Source organism: Corticium candelabrum, chromosome 1 (assembly GCF_963422355.1).
Source record: "Corticium candelabrum chromosome 1, ooCorCand1.1, whole genome shotgun sequence".
Classification (NCBI taxonomy): domain Eukaryota; kingdom Metazoa; phylum Porifera; class Homoscleromorpha; order Homosclerophorida; family Plakinidae; genus Corticium; species Corticium candelabrum.
The window spans coordinates 14025331-14043168 of record NC_085085.1 but is presented as its reverse complement, the minus strand read 5'-3'; the positions used below and the strand labels follow the sequence as shown (position 1 = coordinate 14043168).

The window sequence follows — 17838 nt, the reverse complement described above, 5'->3', positions numbered from 1 at the left end:
GACTTTGTAGCTGCTTAGATGTCACTGCTTGAAAATGGCCCTACGTAAAATACTAGTTTTTATGTTTGTAATCCCGTGTTTTCATTGCCGTCTTACTAAGCATGTGGAAGTTGTAGCAATGCTGTGTGTGTATACAATATATACAGTATGTAGTTGGCTCCTTCTTAAATTTAGTTTACCAACTTCCATGAAAATGGCAATAAGTAAGCAAGTAAACGCATCACAAGCCACATTAATATTTTTATAAGCTTCAATTACGAAACAATGTCACATGATGTGGAAAGAAAGGCTGTGACATAGTAAGTGCTCTTTTTCACTGACTGATGGGTTATTGTTTGTTATGCAAACCGTCTCTATGGCAATGTATGAACTGGCTCTGGACGACAACAATGTGAAACTGTTTTCTAGATACCTATACCTATATTGAAGGTAAATCTGCATTGCCATTTTTGGCCAAATCAGATTGCTGATACTTGCTTCAATGCAGTTGCTGTCTAAATGTAGAACTGCTATGCATTTGAAGGCTAAAGTTTAATAGATTAGAGTGGGGCGGAGTCGGCAAGTGGCACAGGTGCTGCCACAGATATTTCAAATATGCGTTGTTTTAGGCTTCGTCACAGTTTATCGCTGAAGATGCTTCTAGCATTATTTTTCGTGTTGGGTTTGTTTGCAATTGCTGTTGTGACATCTGTGGGAGCAGCTGTCTATTGTGAGCATCTAAAGGCTGTGTGGAAGGAAGCAAACGAGACCGTAACATATCCAGGGTTAGTCAGTTGCAGAAGACACAAATAGCTGAGACAACGTAAGTTGTAAGGTCAGATTAGTGACTTTGTGTTGTGTTGTGTTGTGTTGCAGATGCCAAGAATATGATAGGTGGGTTGCACAGCTACCAGAGAGTGGCTGGCCCAGCAATGGTTTTGTGACAATGCAAGCAATGATGGTAAGTTGGGTAAATTCAAAGTCATGTGTACGGTATTATAATGAGAAAGCTTGTATGTTTAATGTACTTGTATCATTGATATGAAATGATATTCAATATTAAAATTTTTTGAAAACACACTGAGGAGGTAGTGTTTGCTAATGATAGAGCAAAGTATGATGGCGAGGTTAACGTTTACCTGGCATTGCATTGGGAACAAGGATATCAATGACATACATTCATATTGGTTGTATAATTCATGATACAGTTGGAACTATTAGTTGTTAACCAAGTCGATGGGATTGAACGCTTGTAGAAAAGTTGATCAGGAAAAAATTAATAGCAATTTGCAAATGACCAGAAAATCTATTGATTTGGTCTTGGGCACACATGTATGCATAAGCTATTCTGAAATTATGCTGTAGCCACTTCATGTTACTGTTTACTTGCTTAATTTGTTCTTTAATTAATTACAGGCAGGGGTATGGCTCTCGTTTGTGTTTTGGCTTTGTGTTTGTTGTGACCATCGTTCAGTATCTACAACGTCAACAACTTGCCAGATCAAGCCAGTTTACAAAGCTGAAAGACTCTGCACATGCGGTCACATCGTACAGCTCAAACGATCTAATCTGACTGTAGGTGTTTAGTTGTAGTAGTGCAAGATACAAATTATATAATCTAGAGATATTAATGGATAGATATCAATTAACTGCATACAAGCAATATGGTATGGCTGCATATCTTTCTGCATGTTGTATTAATTAATTAATTAATTAACACTTTTCAGTTCATAATCTAGTGGATTTAATTATAATTGCATACTCTGTACATATAGTTATATCTAGAGGAAAGCACTCATGCAATTTGGTAAGCTAGTATACTTTGCTGCTGCAGTCAAGTCACATAACTTTGCTCTGCTAGACTGTTGTATCACTTCAAATAGTAGTACGGCGCTCGCCGACTGCCGTGCTCTTGCCTGAAAACAAAAATCTAAAACGAGTCTGCGTGACTTCGCGCGTGCGTAGTTTCGCTTGCGCAGTCACGGGTGCACGTAATGGGGTTTCTTACCGTTGTTGAGCTTGTCTGCTCGTGTCTATCAATTGCTGGAGCAACCATTCTTGTTGCAGCTACGTTTGCTAGCAAGAAAGCCTATGACTCTGACAACACTGGTTGTTCTAGCAAGTGCCCCTTGTATTCGAAGTTTACATTTAAAGACGGGTTTTCCATCGAATGCGGCAAGAAAGGAGTTTGTGATACTGCTCTATTTGCTGGATTTGCTGCTTTGGCGACTGCAGTGCTGTTTGTTGTACAACTTATTCTCGTGTTTATACACGAACGTCGTTCCGGACAAGACGGCAAACTATCAAGGTAACTTCCTGATTCTCTGTCTACACGTATGCCATGGGAGTTCTAATAGAGTGCTCTGCGATGTGAAAGAGATTACTACTGTTGGTCTGTGTGCGAGATAGAGCGGTTACGCGAGCGTTTTCAGCGCGGCGCGAATTCGTGCGCTAGTGATGTTGACTTGTTCGCAATTTTTGAATATTTGTGCGACGCGAAGCACAGATCAGATGGTCTAAGCTCAAGTTCAGCGCGCTCAACATGGACGATCACGCAACTCTTCTGTTGCTCAAACAGCTGGAAGGAGACAAAGTGGAGTAGAAATTTATTCTAACGACACCGACAGCAAGGACGGTTGCACAGGCATTTGCACAACTGCACAACCGTTCGACCGGATTTACCACAGACACGGGCACTAAAAGATTTAGTAAAATCTTTCTCGCGGTAACGGCGCCATTGTGATCCGGGATATGTTTAGTCCCGGATGAGTGGTTTTGATTGGTAAAAATGATCGCGTGCTTGTGGTTGACGTTGAGTACTTTCGGTTGTTCGCGCTGGGATAGGACTTGGTTATAATTCCAGTGGCAACGTTCTGGTAAAGAAATTCTGACAATCGTTGGCATTTGTGTTTGGTAGTTTTTCCATTGTCTGTGGCTGCGGTGTACAACCAAATGCAACTATCGCTCAGTGATTGGGCCGCACTAAGGGTGTGGCACATTCCTGAACATAACAAACAATAGTTGACCACATGTTCACCCGCTTAGTCACAGATTGGAAGTAAGTGGAGCCCTATATTTAAGTACACTACTCGCTAAGCCATACGACTTTACTAAGTTCCATTTCTTCTGGTTCTTAGCCGAAATTAGCTCTAATATTATTTATTTATGTATTTACTCATTTATTGAATTTGCTGTTAGCTAACTTAATTAATGGGATATCTCATTCTAGGGTTCGCTGTTTGACTTTTCCAAAAATGCTTCTGTCCATTCTCTGTGTTGTTATCTTGCTTGGAATTGCTATCATGGTATCAGCTGGGGTAGCTCTGTATTGTGATAGTCAAGAAAGTGCTTGGAAGACAGCGGCCAAGAAATCGGGCGTTGATGTTGATTTTCCAGGGTATGTAATAATGTTATTGGTACTGTTAGTATATTTGCTTGCACATTTAATTATTGTTTTCACAGTTGTCGGAAAATGGATGAGACATTGCGCATAGGGTTGGACAAGTGGCCTGAGAATGGATTTCTAACTATGGAAGTGATGTTGGTAAGATGCCACACACACACACACACACACACACACACACACACACACACACACACACACACACACACACACACACACATGCCTGTGCATGTGTCTACAGACCCGAGGCCCGGATAGCCGGGCTAAGGGTGTAGTAGTCATCCGATAGCCTCGCATGCCAGGCTTTTCCACGCAGTTGCTGAGCTAAATGCACATGAATCACGCGAGGAGGAGGAGGAGGAGCTTTTGTCGGAATTGCTTCAGCGTGAGAAGAACCTGGTTGCTTTCGAGAACGTCATAACGTCATAGTGACATGATGGGATCCCGGATCCAGTTTCATAGCTTGCATAAGGCTAATTTGATTTCCTAAAGAGCTCGTTAATGTAATTGCGTTTGATACATGAAGTGCAGACAAGCTCTCCGCGCAGAGCGCTTGAACACGAAAGCCAGTGACGCTGTTGGTGGATGAAGTGCTGGTGAATAATGAGCCCAGGAATGGCCTACATGGGACTGGTCTGGTGAACCTACACCCTCCAGCAACGTTTCTTTTTACTGAACTCATCTGCAGGTTTGAAACCGACGTAGCAGTCACACCACTCTTGCGCATCTACTCTGCCATGTAGTCTGTGGGGGAAATGGTGTGAGAACTGGCAGTCCTGTTTAACTCAACGGTTCATCAAAGCAGTGGCATACAGCTTGTTGACCTCTCCAGATGGGAATGGAGTGTACGTCATGATCAGATGGCGTGTATTGCCAACGCAGTCTATCTGAAATGAACGTGTGACAGTACTTTCGACTTAGCAAGCAGCTCTCTTTACGATATTGCCTTGGCTCTGAACTGGTAAACATCTATACTAGGCATGGGAAACAGCAGTGCAGTGACCTACCATATTCAGGAAGTGTAGAGTTGACTCGTAGTTGCATGTATTGTGTACTACGTACGACTTGTTTGAATGCATGGACTCTGAGTGCTACATACACTAACCGCGTACAATACATGAGTTTATTTCTCAAACTACCGCACTGCAGGTTGGTAGTTGTCTATATTCGGCGGTGTATTGTTGGCGAAACTGAATGCTGAAAAGGAGTCATGACATCGCAGAATATTACATGGCTGAGCTGTATGTATATGTACTAGAAGCAAACAATGATGTCAACTAGGTACTTCGCTCAAAACAAGCCAGTGAGTGAAGCGATGCCGCGTTGTTACTCAACTTTCCTAACTACAGGCTTACCTAATCGAATTAGCCTTATCCCAACTATGAAACTGGATCCGGGGTCCCAAGTCACTATGACCTTCTCGAAAGTGACCAGGCTCTTCTCGCTCTGGAGCAATTCTGGCAAAAGCTCCTCCTCCCCGCGTGATTCACATGCATTTAGCTCAGCGACTGTGCGGTTGTTTGGCAACTGCGCTACGAGAATTCAGCCATCGGGCATCCGTCCTGTACATGGTGTCTAGTCCTTTGCTCTAGATAAGGGTGTAGCAAGTAGAAATAATGCCTAGTCTACATGTGTAACCTGCTTGTTTCCCAACAACAACCAGGTGTCTAGTGAACGAGCATTACTCCAGCATGTAAGGCAAAGACGGCCTGTAACATTTGGCTTGTTCCACAGTGTTTCTGCGTAGATAGTGATTTTGCAGTCTGACAGCGTGAATTTTTGGTGTTGGTGGCTAATTTATTGTTATGGTATCCAAAGTCAGAGTGAACAGAGACTCCTAATCTACGTTTGTACGTGCATGTTTTCTACATTAAGGTTTTGTTTTGGCTCTGGCAGCTTTTGGATCACCTCATTATGACAACCTGTGCTTATGTAGCTGTGAGCCTAAATGATTGTGGTTAGAGGGTGATAGCTGTGTAAATAGGGTAGTCCTAACCACCACGTGAGTGGAATTTCAAATTCATGAGGGTTCATGCTTCCTGATTCCCAGCTGCCTTTCATACACTGTACACCTGTCTTAGCATGCGGTGTACATGTACACCAGCTAAGGGTTTAGCACTGTAGTGCTTCTTTGTTAACCCTAGGCGTAGCGAGGGTTATAGTAGTGGAAGTAGCGCAAGACCAACTCGACAGAAACGACCATGTAAACAACTTTAGAATGTATAGTGAGCCTTTAGTGGTGCAGTGTAGCGCTCGTGTGTAATCTCGACATATGGTTGTTGGAGCTTGTCCACTAGTCTAGGCAGAGTCACGCAGGACGTTCCTATTTTGATTATTAACAAAATGAAGTATTGGCAGGAATTTATTTGTCAGTTTTCTTGAAAAGCGTGTTGGCATTTGTATTTGGGTAATTTCATATTTACCATTTATTTTCTTATAGCTTGTTGCTTTGGGTATATTACAGTTTTCTTGAGCTGCTGTCTGTTGCCAGTGTTGTGTTTACCTATCTAATCATCGTGAAGGTGTGATTAAATTATATGTTTGGGTGTCGTCTGAGTCCTAAGATGTACACTTGGTGCCATTTTTAATAGTAGACTTCAGTTTCTTTGCTCAACAACTGGTGCAGAAATCTTTCTGTTTTAGCAATGGTTACTCGGGGAATGGTTGCTCTTAAAGTTCTTCTATCTTTAAAAAACAGTGATAATCTTGACTAAATTTTTAGTCCACATTGAAATATGTGGTAGATTTAATATGTTTGACTTTGCATTGACACACCACCGAGTGGCAGATCAGTTGTAGACCTTTTGGAGCTGTCTTGGTGCATGCTTTTCTTCTGCTCAGATATATAATGGTTTTATATAATGCATGAGATGTATATTGTGTATCTATTGCATCTAATTGTCTTGTTTATTTAGGCAGGAGGATGGATAATGTTTGTCTCTTGGCTTGTTATCATGATTATCAATATCATCGAGTATCACCGACGTCGTCGTGCATATACAATCGATTTCAACGAGTTGAAGGATTCAACCACTTATACCTAGCCTGCATATTGGAAGATGGATCCAATGACTGCGATTTGGTGTTTCTCAACATTGGTGTGTTATGTCAGCGTCATACATCCAGCATATTAGACTTGTAGCTGCTTAGATGTCATTGCTTGAAAATGGCCCTACATAAAATACTAGTTTTTATGTTTGTAGTCCCGTGTTTTCATTGCTGTCCTACTAAGCATGTGGAAGTTGTAGCAATGCTGTATGTGTATACAATATATACAGTATGTAGTTGGCTCCTTCTTAAATTTAGTTTACCAACTTCCATGAAAATGGCGGTAAGTAAGGAAGTAAACGCATCACAAGCCACACTAATATTTTTATGAGCTTCAATTACGAAACAATGTTACATGATGTGGAAAGAAAGGCTGTGAGATAGTAAGTGCTCTTTTTCACTGACTGATGGGTTATTGTTTGTTATGCAAACCGTCTCTATGGCAATATGAACTGGCTCTGGACAACAACAATGTGAAAGATTGTTTTCTAGATAACTATACTTATATAGAAGGTAGATCTGCATTGCCATTTTTGGCCAAATCAGATTTTTGATGCTTGTTTCAAAGCAGTTGCTGTCTAAATGTAGAACTACTATGCATTTGAAGGCTAAATTTAATAGAGATTAGAGTGGGGCGGAGCCGGCATGCGAAGAGTGTACTAGGTGCGGACTCCGCCCTCTTCCAGCGCGCGTTAAGAGAGCCAGCTTCCGTAGTTGTAGTGAATACCACTACAGACGTCATGGGGTCTCTTACCGTTGTCGAGCTTGTCTGCTCATGTCTATCAATTGCTGGAGCAGCCCTTCTTGTAGCTACGTTAGTCAGCAAGGACGTGTACGGCAGCTCTTGTTCTAGCGGGTGCGCCTTGTACATGAAGTTTACTGAGGGCAGCGGATGCGGCAAGAAAGGAGTTTGCGATACTGCTGTGTTTGCTGCCTTTGCTGCTTTGGCGATTGGAGTGCTGTTCGTTCTACAACTTATTTTTGTGTATACTTACGAACGTGGTTCTGGGTCTGCTACTAAATGGTAATTTTCTGTTTGGCTGTCTATGATACGACCCAAGTAGGGAACCGTTCGCGAATGGGCTAGCCCATTCGGGAATTCTCATACGGGCTAACCCATTCGCGAATAGGCGCGCGAAATACGAACCCGCGTTAGTTCTAGACATGGCTGATCACCGTCGGGACAGCTTCCGCGAATTTCTGCAGACTCTTTCAGCGAAACAGAACTCGCAATTAATTAGTGAAGAGAAGGCTCTGCGAATCCGACGAGTTCTGGCGATTGGAGATGGAAAAGCACGCGCCAGTTGACAGTCTTCGTTTCAGATTTTATGTTCGTAGCAAGGGATTCGCAGTAATCGACCTGCCCGTGCTAGGGCTGAAAGAAGTTCTTTGTGTGCCTGCACCAAAGATCAGATGTGTCTGAATTTTATATGTATAATATTATGCATGTGCATGTGTCGACTGTGTCTGCCCGCCTGCTAGTCTGTTTGTTTGTGTATGACAGGTATGTGAGTCATTGTAATGTCCCTACTTGTATTAGATTAGACATTAACTTAGCAATTCTTCTCACCTCTAGCAGATATCTGCTCGTTTGTTTGCCAACTTAATTAATTAGGAATATGTAAATTATTAATGCAATTGATGTGGTTATATACTGTATTGTTTGCTATCTTTGTAACAGGGAAGTGAAACAAAGACATCTTTGCTTGGGAACTGGCTGAAAGTAGCGAACGTGTCTGAAATATATGATATCCTCATAACTATTCATGAAGGCTCTAGAGTACACGCTGGATATCGGAAAGTTTTTGCAGATGTAAGTATCTTTGGATGGATGAGTGGGTGGGTGGGTGAGGTTGGTATATGGTAAGTGAGGTTGGTGGGTGAGGTTGGTGGGTGGGTGGGTAGGCGGGTGGGAAGGCGGGTGGGAAGGCGGGTGGGAAGGCGGGTGGATGGGTAGGTGGGTGCCGGGTAGGTGGGTGCCGGGTAGGTGGGTGCACTGGTAGGTGGGTTGACTGGTAGGTGGGTAGATTGGTAGGTGGGTGGATTGGTAGGTGGGTGGATTGGTAGGTGGGTGGATTGGTAGGTGGGTGGATTGGTAGGTGGGTGGATTGGTAGGTGGGTGGATTGGTAGGTGGGTAGAGTGGTAGGTGGGTGAGTGGGTGGACGGGTAGGTGGGTGAGTGGGTGGGAGGGTGCACGGACGGGTGGGAGGGAGGGTGCATGGACGGGTGGGAGGGTGACCGATGGGTGGGAGGGTGACCGACGGGTGGGAGGGTGACCGACGGGTGGGAGGGTGACCGACGGGTGGGAGGGTGAACCGACGAGTGGGAGGGTGCGTGCATGGACGGGTGGGAGAGTGCATGGACGGGTGGGTGAGTGGGATGGGTGGGTGAGTGGGATGGGTGGGTGGGATGGGTGGGTGGGTGGGCGAGTGGACGAGTGGATGGGTGGGCGGGTGGATGGATGGATGGGCGGGTGGATGGATGGTGTTTCAGAGATTGTGTCTACCTTAGGTTCAAAAGCAGTATTTTGGCATCCCGAGACCTGCAGTTCAACAATTTGTGAAGACATGCGTTATCTGCGCATGTAAAACGCCACAAATGTCAGTAGCTACTGTCAAGGCGATTATTTCACCAGGTTTCATGCGAAGAGGCCAGATAGATCTTATTGATATGACAGTAGACCCTGATGGAGACTTCAAATATATCGGTCATTATGTTGACCATTTTACCAAATTCAATTTCCTGTGGCCTCAGCATAGGAAGAAGTCAGTGGAAGTGGCCAGATGTCTTATTAAAAATGTCTTCAGTGTTGTTGGTCTCCCACTTATATTACAGCATGACAATGGGAAAGAATTTTGCAATAAGGTAAGAACATTACCTAAAGTCTCAACCAAAAATTTATTACTCTTGTTCTTTTATTTTCTTGCTACAGATCATTCGAAAAGTTGTTAGATTATGGCCAGGAGATTGCAAAATTGTGACAGGTCGTCCACGCCATCCTCAATCTCAAGGCCTTGTCGAACAGGCCCATAGAACTGTACAACATATGCTTGCTGTCCGTCGTGCAGAGTATCCAGGAACGGGATGGACCAAATATCTTTCCTTAGTGCAATGTACTTGTGCTACTGACGTTGCATCACAGATTATGTTTTAGATTTGTATTCTTGTACACAGATGCTATGAACACACAAATCCATAGTGCAATCAATGTGGCGCCTTATGACGTTGTTTTTGGACAGCCTCCAACAGATGGTGTGTTTCCTGGTTGCCATAAAGATGTTCAACCTGAAGAAGAGGATTTGCTGAAGGTTCTAAAAGATATTCCTACATTGACTGACGGTACAATGATGCAGTTACCCTAATACTTTTCCAATTATTTTACTTGTATCTTGGTGTTAGAATATGGCAACGATTCCCCTGATGAAGGAGATGGTCATGTGGAGGATCACACAGTTTCTACATGTATAAATCAGTGTGTGTGTGTGTGTGTGTGTGTGTGTGTGTGTGTGTGTGTGTGTGTGTGTGTGTGTGTGTGTGTGTGTGTGTGTGTGTTAAAACGTTGACAGAACCTACATTTACTGAATCTTATTATGTATTGCTGCTAGCTGAAAGAGCTTGCCAATTTGTCAATAGTACCATTAGTTCTCTTCCAGACAACCACAATGACAAAGACAATGATGGTATAGAAACGTTGTTAGAAGATATCCCTACATTGGATAAACGTAAAATGGTGCAGTTACATAATACTCTTCCAATTTTACTTGTATATTGGTGTTAGATGATGGCAATGATTCTTCTGATAAAGGAGATGAAGATGATGTGGAGATGGCCAGAGTTTGTAGAGATATATTATAAGTCATGTGTGTGTGTGTGTGTGTGTGTGTGTGTGTGTGTGTGTGTGTGTGTGTGTGCGTGCGTGTGTGTGTGTGTGTGTGCATGCGTGTGTGTGTGTGAATATTGAAACGTTGACACAAACTAGATAACCTAACTGTTGCTAGCTGACATAACTTGTCAATTTGGCAATGCTACCATCGCCTCTCCTCCAGACAATGACAATGACAATGATGACATAGAGACAGTAGGAGATACTTCTTAATTGGCTGATGGTTAATGATGCAGTTACACAATGTTCTTCTAATTATTGTACACGTCTACGATGTTAGATGATGGCATTGATTTTTCTGAGAAACGCTTTGTGGAGATGGATGAAGTTTCTACGTGTACAAAAAGTATATTTAATGTTGCCAGTAATTAACTTTACTCTTACAAATGTATTGGTTCTAGCAGACAGAACATATCAATTAGGCAATGGCAATGATTATATAGAGACTTCAGAAGGATCAACAGGTATGAAATATACATACGTAATACATATGTACATACATACATTTATGGTCTGTATACACCCTTCAATGATAGCAGCAGCAAAGTGTGTCTTTTTCTAATGCAGGTGGCTTGTTAGGAACAAATAGACAACACATACAAAGAAGAAAGAGAGCGTTAGATAATTACATCAAATCAGCAGAGAAGCAAATGTACAAGCATTCCAAAAGCAAACGGGTGAAACTACAACCATATGCAGTGGGTGACTATGTCACTGTTAGAATTCCCCAACAAGACAGGATGTCAACGGATCTCCCACGTCTTCTTGCAGTAGTGGTTGAAATCCGAGGGACAAAGAGAATCAGCTACCCGTCTCAGGTACATGTAGTGGCTTCTCCCTTGTCTTCCATAAATTGATTATTTATATCCTATCAAAACAGGTCAAAGTACGGAGTTTTGGAGAGATTGTATGATGATAACAATCTAGAGGTATTTTTAGGCAAGATTGAGGATCTCAGTACGTCTAACTGGGAGAATGACCGAAAGATATCTCTAAGGGAAGCGGTGAGATTGGCTAGACAGAAGCGTGGAGGGTTGCCTGCAAGACGGTGCAAATGTAGAAAGGGATGTGTGACAGGAAGACAGTGTCCATGCCTTCATAATGGTACTGTGTGCCACAGCAAGTGCCACCATGGAGCAAAATGTATGAATCTTGCTAGTTTAAAGCAACCAACAAAGCCATCAACAAAGCCATCAACATCAACAAAGCCATCAAGCCATCAAACGTTATCGACCAGTGACTGTAAGTGCAACAATAGTTGTACCGTTGTGAAGAAATGTAGCTGCCGGGCAAATAAGAAACTGTGCTCCCCCAAGTGCCATCGTGGTCGGATGTGCTGCAACGTCGGAAGACAAGAAGAGACTGAGATTATTATTGTGGACTTGAATGTCAAACATGAACGCCCAACAAAGAACAACGATTGGTTACCTCATCTTCAGCTTGACAGAGGAGATGAACTGAGGTTGCTAGTTTATCTAGGGTTTGTTTGCTTTTACAAGTTTCTAGCATATGTATACAAGTAGAGTGTATATGAGAATAAAGTATCTGTCTGTCTGACTGTCTGTCTATCTTTCTGTCATAATCATATATTTTCATAAATGAAGTTAGTCTGTTTGTCTGTCTGTTTGTCTGTTTGTCTGTAGGTATGTATGTCATTATATCTGTCTGTCTGTCTGTCTGTCTGTCTGTCTGTCTGTCTGTCTGTCTGTCTGTCAGTTGTATATTTAGAACATTGACATCTACTAATCTGTCTGTCTGTCTCTCTGTCTCTCTGTCAGTTTGAGAGCTGAGCAATGATTGAGTTATGTGTATTGTCTAGTTGAGATGTCTGTCTGTCTGTCTGTCTGTCTGTCTGTCTGTCTGTCTGTCTTTTTGTCTGTCTGTCTGTCTGTATGTCTGTCTATCTGTCTGTCTATCTGTCTGTCTATCTGTCTGTCTGTTTGTCATTCAAGGCCAAGTCCATTAGTTAATCTTTGACTTTGCAAGGACTGGTTTGCTTTCACAAATTCCTGGCGTATGTACAAGCAGCGTCTATATGAGAATAAAGTATCTGTCTGTCTGTCTGTCTGTCAATGATATATTGGCAACATTGAAGTCTACTTTAACAATCAGCTAGCTTGAAAATAAAAGGTCCAAGCATAAGTGACTAAAATCAGCAAAACTGTCACTTAATCATGGTGATTTAGATAGATTATTTGACTTTGACATTCTAGGCCAAGTCCATTAGTTAATTTATGACTGTATGTATGTATGTATGTGTGTGTGTGTATGTCTGTTTGCCTGTCTGTCAACACATATATTTCAACATTGAAATCTACATACAACACAACTAAGCAAGTCTACTGTCCCTATCGCACATAACCACTAACAAACTAAACATTGGTTTAGACCGCATTCTCAAACGGGCTAGCTAGCCCATTCGCGAATGGGCCCCCAGACTTGCCAACCGTTTGCGAATTTTAATATATGGCAAGACTCCACGTGTATGGTAAGACTCTGATATAAACTAGTCGACCAATCTGTAAATCGTTATCATGATGTAGAAACGGTTTTGACATTGGTTTAGACCGCATTCTCAAACGGGCTAGCTAGCCCATTCGCGGATGGGCCTCCATACCGTTTGCGAATTTTATAGCAAGCTGAATTGGACAAAATTACACTCGCTACAAAAAGACACCGGAATTGCATGCACACAAAAATATTGTGCACGCACGAATGCACTAGAAATGTGCACACAAAACACACTGGAATCGTGCACAGAAAAACACGCTGGAATTGTGCACGCATGTGTCCGTGTGTCCGTTTTTGTCTTTTTGTGTACTCATGTGTTTGTGTAACTGTGTGTTTGTATGCTTGTGTACGGTTGTTTTGTGTGTTTGTGTCCTTTTGCAAGAGTGGCGAGGTTGGTAAGAAAAATCAAATTACTTTATAAAGTTACGCATTATTGATAGTTTTTAAATTTCTTGGTGGTTTTGGAGGAATTGTGAATGTGATTAGATTAATATAGAGTTGGAAAGCAGCGTGACATCATTATTTCTCAAATGGGTTATTAAGATTTCGTATTTTTTTCTAACTGGTTTACAACACAAAATGTCGCATCCATATATAGCGTTCGAATATATAGATTTCTGTGATAATGTCTCAGTAAACCGTGCGGCTTTGCGTGCGCATTTCCAGTGTATTTTCCGTGCCTATTTCCACTGTGATTTTGTGTGCACAATTTTAGTGTATTTTTGCGTAATTCCATTTTTTACAATTTCAGGGTGCATGGTTCCAGTCTATTTCTATGTGCATGCGTTACTAGTCTTTTTGTAGCTATCGTATTTTTTCAAATTCCATTTGCCCTAAATTTCAGTAACGGAAAACTGGACTCGTACTGCAGCTGTACGGTAAAAAATTGATCTAGACCCGAAGACGAATATGTAAATCGTTATTAAGCAGTCGGCATTATTTGGACATTGGTTTTGACTGCATTCGCAAACGGGCTAGCCTATTCGCGAACGGTCTGAATTCCTACTCTGTTCACCTCGTATTCTTATACGGGCTAGAGGATTCCCAAATGGTCAGCCCGTATGAGAATTCCCAAATGGGCTAGCCCATTCGCGAACGGTCCGGATTCCTACTTGGGTCGTATCATCTACATTAAGTAACATATTTAATTAAAATGGGAGTTAGAGTGCTACGCGATGTGAAAGAGAGTAAGTACTACCGTCGGCCGCTATTGGTCTTTGTGCGAGATAGAGCGGTTACGCGAGCGTTTAATTAATTAAAAGTATCCACGCGGCGAATTGCACATAGAGAGGATGCTTCAACTAAAAGTGACGTTGATGTCAACGTATCTCGTGTGGTTTTATATAGTACTGCTTTGGTAAGAGAATGATTTTGGGCACAGTTGGCGTTCCGTACTATGCTGGTTGCAAGGGACATGAAGACCTGGGTATATGGCTCTGTATGAGGCTGTAGCCTCGTGTAGCCAGACCTTACCATCATGTTATACTGTCCTTTCTTGAGTAGGCGTAGCTTTGTCCCCAGACTCTCTCTCGCTAGTCTTGTCCAGTGCCCGTATGACAATGCCTGGAATTGTCATATGCGCGAGAGAGTCTGGGGACGAAGCTAAGTAGGTGGAACGTGTACAATTAGGGTCTGGCAGAGGGTATGGCTACCCGACGTCAATTTGGTCTGAATGTGTGATGTCGACATCATAGCGTTGACTGGTGCACAAATATTTGCATGACCATTTACAATCAGCTGGTCCAAAGCTTGAGTGCATCAGCAAACATGGAACCTTCTGTTCTTGTACTGCCACAGTGCGTGGGTTGATCATAGCAACAATGACAAACATGGGTAAAGGAATATCTAAGTGACCCCGGCGACATATAAGGAATTTTACCAACTTTAGCAAAAACTGACTGCACGATCTCAATACTGACTTTTGTATGGGATTTGCACACAGATAATTTCTGCACGGATTCTACTTTTTATTGTTGAGCTCAGGTATGTCTTCTTGATCCCGGATATGTGCTTTTGATTGGTCAAAAATGATGACGTCGCAGTAGTTGACGTTCAGAACTTACTGTTGCTGATGCTAGAATAGAAGTTGGTGCTAATTCCAAACATGAATTCGACTGTTCTGGTAAAATACTCTCTGACAATCGTTGGCAGTTTGTCCATTGTCTGTGGTTGCCATGTACGACCAAATGCAAATATTGCTTAGTGATTGGGCTGCACTAAGGATGTGGCACATTCCTGAGCATGACAAACAATAGTCGACCACATGCACATCTACCCACTTGGTCAGATTGGAAGTCGAGCCCTATATTTTGAGTACACTACTTGCTAAGTTGTGTGTGACTTTACAATGTTCCATTTCTTCTAGTCATAGCTGAAATTAGCCCTCATATTTTTATTTATTGTTATCTTGTGTATATTCTAATTTACTGAATTTGCTGATATCTAAGTTAATGGGATATCTCATTCTAGGGTTCACTGTCTGACTTTTCCAAAACTTCTTCTCTCCATTCTGTGTTGTTGTCTTGCTTGGAATTGCTATCATGATATCAGCTGGAGCAGCTCTGTATTGTGATAATCAAGAAAGTGCTTGGAAAAAAGCGGCCAAGAAAGCAGACATTGATGTTGATTTTCCAGGGTAATAATGTTATAGGTACACTATTAGTATTTTTGTTTGCATTTAATTATTGTTTTCACAGTTGTTGGAAAATTAATGAGATAATACACAGAGAGTTAGACAAGTGGTCTAAGAAAACTGTGGAAGCGACAATACATCGAGGGTTGGACAAGTGGCCTAAAAATGGATTTCTAACCATGGTAGTGATGTGATGTTGGTAAGATGCTACACACACACACACACACACACACACACACACACACACACACACACACACACACACACACACACACACACACACATGTGCACGCAAACACACATGCACATGCTACAAAAAAGAAACCATGTTACTGGACTGTCTAGGTGCATGCTTTTTGTTCTGTTCAGATATTGTATAATACCTTTATATCATGCATGAGCTAGATGTATTCATGTATGAGCTAGATGTATATCATGTATGAGCTAGATGTATATGTGTCTATTGCATCTAATTGTCTTGTTCATTTAGGCAGGAGGATGGATAACATTTGTTTTGTGGCTTGTTATCATGACTATCAATATCATTGAGTATCGCCGAGAAAGTCATGTGCATACAACGGGTCTCACAGAGATGAAGGATTCAACTACTCATATGTAGCCTGCTAATGGAAACAGTGATGGATCAAATGCATTTGATTTTCACATTTGCCTTGTAAATACAAATTTGTCTTTACTAAGCACGTGGACAGTTGTAGCGACATTGTGTGTGTATTGCAATTTGTAGCATACATACAATACAGTATATAGTTGGCTTCTTCCTAGTTTACCAATATAGATCAACATCTGCTGATGCATGAAACTGACTATAAGAAAGTCCCTTGCCCTTTACCAATGCTGTATTTTTCAAGTCCAAGGAAGTAAACGACACTTTGGTTTTTATGACCTTGAAGCCTGTTACATAATGCACGGGAAGAAAGGCTTTGAGATAGTGCTCTTTTCCACTGAATCCTGGGCTGTTTGTTATGCAAACCGTCTTTGTCTTTGTGCCAATGTTTGAACAAACATGGCTCTGGACAACAACGTGAAAGACTTTAGGTATGCCATTCTGGCCAAATCAGATTTTGATGTTTAAGGTGGCTGCTGTGCCCATTCTGCTAAATGTAGAACTACCGTATGTGTACATTTAAACATGCTGTCTACCTGCCTGCAAAGAATTGTGTCTAGAAATGAGGTTGGCCATAATCATTACCTGTGGTACATGACCACCAAATGTCTTTTTAGAAGTTAAATTGGAACAGTTTTGTAGTATGTTGTTCATTACGTTAAAAATTGCTTCTAGACTTGCTCACAATTTTGTATGAGTGGCCATGCAGTGACTTGCATTCTAAGTTTGACGAACTATACCTTGAGATCCTGTTTGCTTGTTTGTTAGTCAATTGAGCATTAAGCCATGCACAACACATCACTGCAAAACAGGGTAGTAACAAGCATAAACTTGCATTAACAAAAGACTAGAAATGTTAGTCAAGACTATAAAACGACTGCAAAGTTTCACAGCACCTCTGGTTTTAGAATACAATTTTAGGTTTTATATCTCTTTTTTTTGTACCTTCAAGACTTGCCTGCATGGCTATACAGTACAGTTGTCTAAGAAAGGACTACAATGTCGGCATAATTCAAAGATGACTCACTTAGTCAACAAGTTAGGGTTAGCTATATAGTTGTGGTAATCTACTAAAGCAATGTGTGAAGCCAGTATATATTAATTAAATTTGGAGCCACCAAAACTTTACACACACACACACACACACGCACACACACACACACACACACGCACGTTGCATTGAGTTAATTAATTAACAAAATGCCATCATTCCAGAGACACCCTCAAATTCAGACTGACACATTGGTGAAAATTACAACAGCCTCCAATGCCAAAGCATGCAACTTCTATCTGCTTTTGTCTGCTCATGATAGACTCCTATTTTCTAGTGCCTGCACCTTGTAAAGCAGTTCTTACATAGACTACAACTACAATACAATTCTTTCGTGCAGTCTCATCCCTAATACACTAACAACCAAGACAACTAGCTGTATGTCATGTGTCTTACTACAAGGATAGATAAAAGCAAACTAAGTGAAGAACATGAACTTGGACCAACATACACATACAAGCCCAACAACTCACAAACTCTTGCTTTTGCGTTCATTCATAACTAAATAAAGTATGGCTCTGGTCCTAGGTCTGCTTTATTGATAAACTGTTTTTAGCCAGAACTATATGAAACTAGATTATAAAAATCTGACTACATAAGACTCCCTTGTCTCATCATATGAACTGTTCTATAGCAGCTAACAAGTGACATCACATTTGTACTTCGATAAGCTTGCCAGCTGAGCATATGCAAGAACTCCACAGC

General features: G+C 41.7%; 3 protein-coding genes across 8 annotated transcripts; all 3 read left to right on the top strand.

Annotated features, from left to right (window-relative positions):
• Positions 1 to 402: 402 nt before the first annotated feature.
• LOC134195811 (uncharacterized) lies at positions 403 to 1633 on the top strand. 2 transcript variants are annotated; one of them, XM_062664905.1, is made up of 4 exons: positions 403 to 429; positions 609 to 764; positions 856 to 940; positions 1396 to 1633. In XM_062664905.1, the coding sequence occupies exons 2-4, from the start codon at positions 634 to 636 to the stop codon at positions 1564 to 1566; spliced, it is 387 nt and encodes a 128-aa protein (XP_062520889.1). In that variant the 5' UTR covers positions 403 to 429; positions 609 to 633; the 3' UTR covers positions 1567 to 1633. The 2 variants fall into 2 exon arrangements, with proteins under 2 accessions (XP_062520889.1, XP_062520882.1); XM_062664898.1 differs by lacking the exon at positions 403 to 429 and having other exon boundaries at positions 505 to 764.
• A 320-nt stretch (positions 1634 to 1953) lies between these two features.
• On the top strand, positions 1954 to 6582 carry LOC134188866 (uncharacterized). The gene is made up of 4 exons (XM_062657073.1): positions 1954 to 2287; positions 3209 to 3376; positions 3442 to 3523; positions 6298 to 6582. Exons 1-4 carry the CDS (start codon positions 1974 to 1976, stop codon positions 6424 to 6426), a joined length of 693 nt encoding a protein of 230 aa, XP_062513057.1. The 5' UTR covers positions 1954 to 1973; the 3' UTR covers positions 6427 to 6582.
• Positions 6583 to 7262: 680 nt separating this feature from the next.
• On the top strand, positions 7263 to 11871 carry LOC134183493 (KRAB-A domain-containing protein 2-like). 5 transcript variants are annotated; one of them, XR_009970517.1, is made up of 11 exons: positions 7263 to 7454; positions 8112 to 8243; positions 8943 to 9296; positions 9364 to 9544; positions 9606 to 9770; positions 9831 to 9893; positions 10037 to 10153; positions 10210 to 10291; positions 10595 to 10660; positions 10716 to 10778; positions 10882 to 10891. XR_009970517.1 is itself a non-coding variant. In XM_062651047.1 (10 exons), the coding sequence occupies exons 1-10, from the start codon at positions 7452 to 7454 to the stop codon at positions 11225 to 11227; spliced, it is 1311 nt and encodes a 436-aa protein (XP_062507031.1). In that variant the 5' UTR covers positions 7275 to 7451; the 3' UTR covers positions 11228 to 11871. The 5 variants fall into 5 exon arrangements, 2 of the variants coding, with proteins under 2 accessions (XP_062507046.1, XP_062507031.1); XR_009970520.1 differs by lacking the exon at positions 10882 to 10891 and adding an exon at positions 10430 to 10537 and having other exon boundaries at positions 10716 to 10769; XR_009970518.1 differs by lacking the exon at positions 10882 to 10891 and adding an exon at positions 10430 to 10537 and having other exon boundaries at positions 10719 to 10759.
• Positions 11872 to 17838: the final 5967 nt, after the last annotated feature.

Excerpts from the sequence above, each read along its gene's own strand:
- LOC134195811 (XM_062664898.1), top strand. The coding sequence starts at position 595 with ATGCGTTGTTTTAGGCTTCGTCACAGTTTATCGCTGAAGATGCTTCTA. Across the intron at positions 765-855 it reads GAGACCGTAACATATCCAGG|ATGCCAAGAATATGATAGGT; the intron begins GTTAGTCAGTTG and ends GTTGTGTTGCAG. Across the intron at positions 941-1,395 it reads TGACAATGCAAGCAATGATG|GCAGGGGTATGGCTCTCGTT; the intron begins GTAAGTTGGGTA and ends AATTAATTACAG.
- LOC134188866 (XM_062657073.1), top strand. The coding sequence starts at position 1,974 with ATGGGGTTTCTTACCGTTGTTGAGCTTGTCTGCTCGTGTCTATCAATT. Across the intron at positions 2,288-3,208 it reads CAAGACGGCAAACTATCAAG|GGTTCGCTGTTTGACTTTTC; the intron begins GTAACTTCCTGA and ends ATCTCATTCTAG. Across the intron at positions 3,524-6,297 it reads TAACTATGGAAGTGATGTTG|GCAGGAGGATGGATAATGTT; the intron begins GTAAGATGCCAC and ends TTGTTTATTTAG.
- LOC134183493 (XM_062651047.1), top strand. Across the intron at positions 10,779-10,881 it reads GACTTCAGAAGGATCAACAG|GTGGCTTGTTAGGAACAAAT; the intron begins GTATGAAATATA and ends TTTCTAATGCAG. Across the intron at positions 11,133-11,194 it reads GAATCAGCTACCCGTCTCAG|GTCAAAGTACGGAGTTTTGG; the intron begins GTACATGTAGTG and ends CTATCAAAACAG.